This window comes from Syngnathus scovelli, chromosome 14, assembly GCF_024217435.2.
Source record: "Syngnathus scovelli strain Florida chromosome 14, RoL_Ssco_1.2, whole genome shotgun sequence".
NCBI classification, from domain to species: Eukaryota; Metazoa; Chordata; class Actinopteri; order Syngnathiformes; family Syngnathidae; genus Syngnathus; species Syngnathus scovelli.
Genome location: NC_090860.1, coordinates 4026747 through 4033347, shown reverse-complemented (window position 1 = coordinate 4033347; position 6601 = coordinate 4026747). Strand labels below are relative to the sequence as shown.

At 47.6% G+C, this 6601-nt stretch overlaps 1 protein-coding gene across 4 annotated transcripts; it reads left to right on the top strand.

Moving 5' to 3' along the window:
* The first annotated feature begins 82 nt into the window (after window positions 1-82).
* srp54 (signal recognition particle 54) lies at window positions 83-5745 on the top strand. 4 transcript variants are annotated; one of them, XM_049740074.1, is made up of 17 exons: window positions 83-223; window positions 704-740; window positions 892-1008; window positions 1205-1296; window positions 1362-1446; window positions 1523-1627; window positions 1706-1772; window positions 2006-2063; window positions 2417-2567; window positions 2644-2792; window positions 2995-3095; window positions 3164-3250; window positions 3352-3425; window positions 3499-3607; window positions 4780-4950; window positions 5026-5121; window positions 5428-5745. In XM_049740074.1, exons 3-17 carry the CDS (start codon window positions 931-933, stop codon window positions 5517-5519), a joined length of 1515 nt encoding a protein of 504 aa, XP_049596031.1. In that variant the 5' UTR covers window positions 83-223; window positions 704-740; window positions 892-930; the 3' UTR covers window positions 5520-5745. The 4 variants fall into 4 exon arrangements, with proteins under 4 accessions (XP_049596031.1, XP_049596030.1, XP_049596033.1 ...); XM_049740073.1 differs by having other exon boundaries at window positions 97-223; window positions 657-740; XM_049740075.2 differs by having other exon boundaries at window positions 135-223; window positions 673-740.
* The last annotated feature ends 856 nt before the right edge of the window (window positions 5746-6601 follow it).

Below are 6601 nucleotides of genomic sequence, written 5' to 3'. Positions count from 1 at the left end.
GGTATGAATTTTATCTATATTTATTTTTCTCACTCATTGGCGGCCCCACAGAGGGACTTGAAGCGGGTCGGTAGGTGGCGACCCGGAAACGTAAGCGTGTGCGCGGCGCGTAACGAAGAAGGAAAGACCACTCTAACTTCCGGATTAGCGCACTGATGACGAGCAGCCTTAGCTAACAACTGTGACGGAGGTACATACTAAATCGGGAGTGAAAACGTTTCAGGTGGGACTCAGCAGCGTTTTCTTGACTTTTCTTGCGTATTTGTTTGCTTGGGTCGATTTTGCCCGGACGGCCGCCGGGCGACTTGCGAGGTAATTGCTAACTTAGCATTGGTTAGCTGTCTGTTGGGTTTGTGTCTCGACAGACGTGTCAGTCGAGCATTAGTAATCACTCATCAGAACGGTAACATTTATGACCTCAGGTGGTTATTAGTTGACTGCGCCAAACGTTTTGGTGACACGTGAACGCCCCAATCTGTGTTGGTTGTTTTCCAGTTTTTTTTTTTGTTTTGTTTAAAAAATAAGTAGCAATTTTGTCTAATGTTAAGATGTTTGAAGATTAACTACAACCGTCTATACGAGCAGTAGAGACAACGGAAAGATGGATGGAATGTGAAGTAGTTCTACCGTTCCCATGGTGACGTTCTGTTGCGCAGTACTTTAATTCTTTAGTGTACTGAAAGTGTTGGCGTCATCTTGTCAGCTGACCCGCTTGGTCGAGCGTCCTCCGCCGCCCATATGTGAGTATCGTTTCGTATCCATCACGTTCATTTTAGCCCCCATTTTTTCAACTTTCAATTTGGGTGTCAACATCACCATGTTTTTATCTGAATCCTGAAATGTATAACATGAATGTATCAACGGGTGTGTGTATGCATGTTTTCTGAGCAGAGGCGCAAGCGTGTAAAGCGGACGGTATCAAACGTCATCATGGTGCTCGCCGATCTGGGACGCAAGATCACATCAGCGCTGAGGTCCCTCAGCAATGCCACCATTATCAATGAAGAGGTAGCACTCCTGAATTTCTGCCCTCGCAGCACATCTTGTTGGTTTCATTTGTCACCCATTGCGGTGTCGTTTGGAGCCAAAAAGAGGAGCATTGTGTCCGTGTCCACAACCCAGCCGAGGACCTGATGGTCCATGAGATCAAGATTCCTATAACGCCAGTCAAGCATTAGGCCTTGCTTTTGTCTCCTCCCGCCAGGTCCTCAACTCCATGCTGAAGGAGGTGTGCGCCGCCCTCCTGGAGGCCGATGTCAACATCAAGCTGGTCAAGCAGCTGCGAGAGAACGTCAAGTGAGATGGTGACAAACACGCAGCCCGGGCTTCCCCTTTGACATCCGACGCTTTTGTCCTCGCAGGGCCGCCATCGACCTGGAGGAGATGGCGTCGGGTCTGAACAAGAGAAGGATGATCCAGCACGCCGTCTTCAAGGAGCTGGTCAAGGTCAGAGTGGCACAAAAAAATGAGATGACGCAATCAGTGGCAGTGATGTGGAGCCTTTGTTGTTGTACGCCCGCAGCTGGTGGACCCTGGCGTGAAGGCCTGGACGCCCTCCAAAGGCAAGAACAACGTCATCATGTTTGTGGGCCTGCAGGGCAGCGGCAAGACCACAACTTGCTCCAAGGTGCCACTTTGCTCACCTTCCACACAAAACTCATCTTGGCAATAATAATCGAAATCAAGATTGAGTCTTGCCTTGCAGCTGGCGTATTACTACCAGCGCAAAGGCTGGAAGACGTGCCTCATATGTGCCGACACATTCCGAGCCGGTAAGCCACGCACTCAGTAGTTTATTGTTTTGGGCAGATTCTAACGTTTTGTCCGAGAAATATGAATAAGTTAACTTGTTTTTTGGGTCCTTTAGAACTTGATACAAAGGCTTAGTTGAGTTGAGTTGTTGAGCTTTAAATTCTGATACTTTTTTGGAGGGGGGGCTAATATCAACCATTAAAATGGCAGGGACCTATGCTTGACGCTCACCGGCGGTCTCTCCTGTCCGCAGGCGCTTTTGATCAGCTCAAGCAGAATGCCACCAAGGCCAGGATACCCTTCTACGGCAGGTGAGACAGAGGGAACCCCACGCGTGTTCTTGGTGGACATTTTTTGTCCGATTCATGTCCAGGGAGCAGCATATGTTGCAAGTGACATGTTGGGATGTTGTATTGTAAAGTTTACCCTCGTCTAGTCTTGACTGTTAGTGCATGATTTTGTTCTGGTGAAAATAAATAAAGTCGTATCATCATCAAATCTTTATCAAAGTATTTTAGGATCTTGCTCAGTTGAATTCCGATTTGTCCTGCCGCTGCGTCGTTGTTGCCTTGCGGATCCTCATCCGCATTGTATTCAGGTTGCGGTTGTGTCATCACGCATGTTGCCGTCAGGTTTTCACTGACTGACCTTTTGTTGCCTTCAGTTACACAGAAATGGATCCAGTGGTGATCGCTGCGGAGGGCGTGGACAAGTTCAAAGGCGAGAACTTTGAGATCATCATCGTAGACACCAGCGGACGCCACAAACAGGAAGACTCGCTCTTCGAGGAGATGCTGCAAGTCTCCAACGCCGTGGTGAGCACTTGATACCGCTCAGCTCGGCTCCTCAACCTCCACCGTCGGTTATCCTCAGCGGCGTTTGTCTCCATAGCAACCCGACAACATCGTCTACGTGATGGATGCGTCCATTGGTCAGGCCTGCGAGTCTCAGGCCAAAGCCTTCAAAGACAAAGTGGACGTGGCCTCAGTCATCGTCACCAAGCTGGACGGCCACGCCAAAGGAGGCGGAGCTCTCAGCGCGTAAGCAGAAAAATAGCAGACTGCGTAGAATTTTTTTGATTTAGCAAAAAATCCAATGATTGTTTAATTGGCTGATTTAATGTTTTATTTCATCTTACCCTATCAGCCAGTCAGCATCAAGGATACAATTAACATATGATAAATCTTAACGGCACCATCTTTTTCGAGCTTTTTGTGTGACGGGCGGCCGTTTTGGTGTCAGGGTGGCGGCAACCCGCAGTCCCATCATCTTTATCGGCACGGGCGAGCATATTGACGACTTCGAACCCTTCAAGACACAGCCGTTCGTCAGCAAGCTACTCGGTACGCCGTCCTGCCGAAGGGCCACAAGCAAGCTGGCCTCGCGTCTCACCGCTTTCCTCTTCCGCCAGGCATGGGTGACATTGAGGGCCTGATCGACAGAGTCAACGAACTCAAGCTGGACGACAACGAGGAGCTGATCGACAAGCTAAAACACGGTGAGGAGGCCTCGCGCGTGGTCTGCGGCATGCCGCCTACGCGGCGCTCCTCATCCTGCCGCAGCGTGGGACGGCTTTGATGCGGATCCTCTGACCTTCAGGCCAGTTCACTCTCAGAGACATGTATGAGCAGTTCCAGAACATCATGAAGATGGGGCCCTTTGGACAGATCATGGTGAGCCCCCTCACAGGACCACTCGCTGACATTTTGAGCACCAAGCCATGTGTGCATGCGTGCGTGTGCACAGGGTATGATTCCGGGCTTCGGAACGGACTTCATGAGCAAAGGAAACGAGCAGGAATCCATGGCCAGGCTGAAGAAACTCATGACTATCATGGACAGCATGAACGACCAAGGTAATGCTCCCTGACATTTTGCTTCTGCTCTGTGATTCTTTGCTTCTGCTCCGTGAACTTTGCTTCTGCTCCGCGATTCTTTGCACCCATGGAAATCCCACCCACACGTCATGTTTGTGTCAAAGCCGCAATCAAAGAAACTGGGAGCAGAATCAAAGAATCGCCAAGCAGAATCAAAGAATCACGGAGCAGAAACAAAATATCAGGAAACAAAAGCAAAATGTCAGGGAGCGCAATTAAATATTTTACACCATTTCACAATTTTTTTTTTGCGATCTGGCATTTTTTATTTGAATTTTTTTTTTTTCCCGGTTGGTATTTTTAATTGATATTTTTTGCTTGCGACTTGATACTTTTTTGCTTGTGTTTTAAAAAGTTTTCTTTCAACTTCCATCCATCCATCCATCCATTTTCTGAACCGCTTAGTCCCCACGGGGGTCGCGGGCGTGCTGGAGCCTATCCCAGCTGTCATCGGGCAGTAGGCGGGGGACACCCTGAACCGGTTGCCAGCCAATTGCAGGGCACACAGAGACAAACAACCATTCGCACTCGCACTCACACCTAGGGACAATTTGGAGTGATCAATCGGCCTACCAAGCATGTTTTTGGGATGTGGGAGGAAACCGGAGTGCCCGGAGAAAACCCACGCGGGCTCGGGGAGAACATGCAAACTCCGCACAGGGAGGGCCGGAGGTGGAATCGAACCCGCACCCTCCTACCTGTGAGGCGGACGTGCTACCCAGTGCGCCACCGAGCCGCCCCTTTCTTTCAACTTATTGTCATAAAAGAAACACCATAGATGCGCTCCGACCAGCTGTTCGCGCCCGCGCTGTTCGTAGCAGAACAAGTTGCAGATCGCTGTGGATGCTTCGCACATAATTAAACAAAGTTGCAGGTGATCCAAAACTAATGAAAATTTACAGATGGTGGCAACGAAAATAAAAAGTCACTTTCAACAACCAAAGACAACAGAAATGCAGTTGCAGACAACGACTAAAATAAATAGCTGGCCACTGAAAAATAGTTACAGATGTCGGAGACAACAACTCAGAACCCATTTGACAAATCAAACGAGTTGCACACGGCTCAACAATGCCAAAGGGCGCGCGCATGTCGGCCTCACGGTGCTGCTGTCGCTGCGGTAACCGCCCGAGTGACTGCGTCATGTACAGAGTTGGACAGCAAGGATGGCGCCAAGCTGTTCAGCAAGCAGGCAAACCGCATCCAACGGGTGGCCCGTGGGGCGGGCGTGGCCACGCGGGACGTCCAAGAACTTCTCACCCAATACACCAAGTTCGCCCAGATGGTCAAGAAGATGGGCGGCATCAAAGGCCTGTTTAAAGGTGAGACCTCACTCGGGACGGCCACCTCCATCACACGTCTTGTGACTCGTGTCCACTTTGCCCGTATGGGTTCAGGAGGTGACATGTCCAAGAACGTCAACCCTTCACAGATGGCCAAACTCAACCAGCAGATGGCCAAGATGATGGACCCCCGTGTGCTTCACCATATGGGTAAAGCTCCGTCACATAGTTAGCGAGTCCCAGAGGGTCTCGCCCATGCTCTCGGGAAATTCAAGCAACAGTAATGACAAACAGGTGCCACTAGATGGTGGCATTGTGTTGCTTGGGTTCACAGCTGGTGAATTGCAACCTGTCTGCTTTTGTAGAACATTACATTTTGTGCATTCTTAAGATGAAACTGTTGTAAAATAGATGGTAGTCCATGAGTTGAGTGTCTACTCTTAGGCTTGTATTTGGAAGAAACACTAAATTGAGTTGACTTGAGTTCGTCCTGCCTCTGACTTGCACACTTTGCAGGTGGCATGCAAGGCCTGCAATCGATGATGCGCCAGTTCCAGCAGGGGGCGGCAGGAAACATGAAAGGCATGATGGGATTCAACAACATGTGATCTGCACGGATGCCACCGCGACAACCAGCGTCCTCTGGATGGAAGAGCTTTTTTTTTCTTTTTTTTTAATTCCAATGAAGATGCTGTGTCTCGGCTGGACGATCGGCGTGGCAAATGAAGTTTCTATTGGTCCATTGATCTGGTCCTGCAATCGGAGGTCATATGATTTGAGTGGTCATAAATCATGAAAGTTTTCACAATGAAATAAAAATTTTCCATTCTCAAATCGGCTCTTCTGTTTGTGTGGAATTCTTTCAATATGATTTTTTTTCTTGATATCATTTTCCTGTCTTGACTCAAAGATCTGTGTGCTAACCTTGAAAAAGAATAATGAAATGTACAATTGGACTTTGTTGATAAAATCCTCAAAATATAGCCTTACAAAATACTAGTTTGCAAATGGGCAAATTACCTTTAAGATATTTAATTTTGTTAATGTATTAAAGTTGTTTTATCTCAACAAGACGGTTTGAAGCAAACAAAATAAAAACAGTCGATTATTTGCCATTGCATTGAGAGTGCTTGCTGCGGTCCAGAAACAATTCAGCACACCAGAATCAATCCTGCACACATTCCACCAAAGACAGCCCCGCCAACTTCTTTTTAATGTATTTATTTTACTTTATTGCAAACGAATGGATTTACAATCAAGTCAAGCAAATAACTGTGTGAAGGCGATGGCCTTCACACATAGGTTATTCTACACCACAGGTGTCAAACTCAAGGCCCGGCTGCCAGATTCGGCCCGCCACAGCATTTTATGTGGCCCGCGAAGACAAATTGTGCATCAAATTTGTGTGATTTGATTGTCTTCACTTTTAATAATCTTTGTTTTTTTAAATATTTCACCAGTTTTTACTCGTCTGAGTTATTTGTCAATTTGTTTTGTAGCTTTTACTGTATATAATATGAGGTGCTCATATATTTATTTGGGCTGAGTCATAATGGCCCTCCAAAAGAAGCTATGACTACAATGCGGCCCGCGAAAAAGAAAGAGTTTGACACCCCTGTTCTACACCATTCACTTTATTATGTTATTCTACACCATTTACTTTATTAGTGTGAAGGCGAAGGCCATTATC

Bases quoted from the DNA above. Each gene is read 5' to 3' on its own strand.
- srp54 (XM_049740074.1), top strand. From the start codon at position 931: ATGGTGCTCGCCGATCTGGGACGCAAGATCACATCAGCGCTGAGGTCC. The intron at 1,297-1,361 runs GTGAGATGGTGA...TTGTCCTCGCAG, and splicing joins CAGCTGCGAGAGAACGTCAA to GGCCGCCATCGACCTGGAGG. The intron at 3,608-4,779 runs GTAATGCTCCCT...CGTCATGTACAG, and splicing joins GGACAGCATGAACGACCAAG to AGTTGGACAGCAAGGATGGC.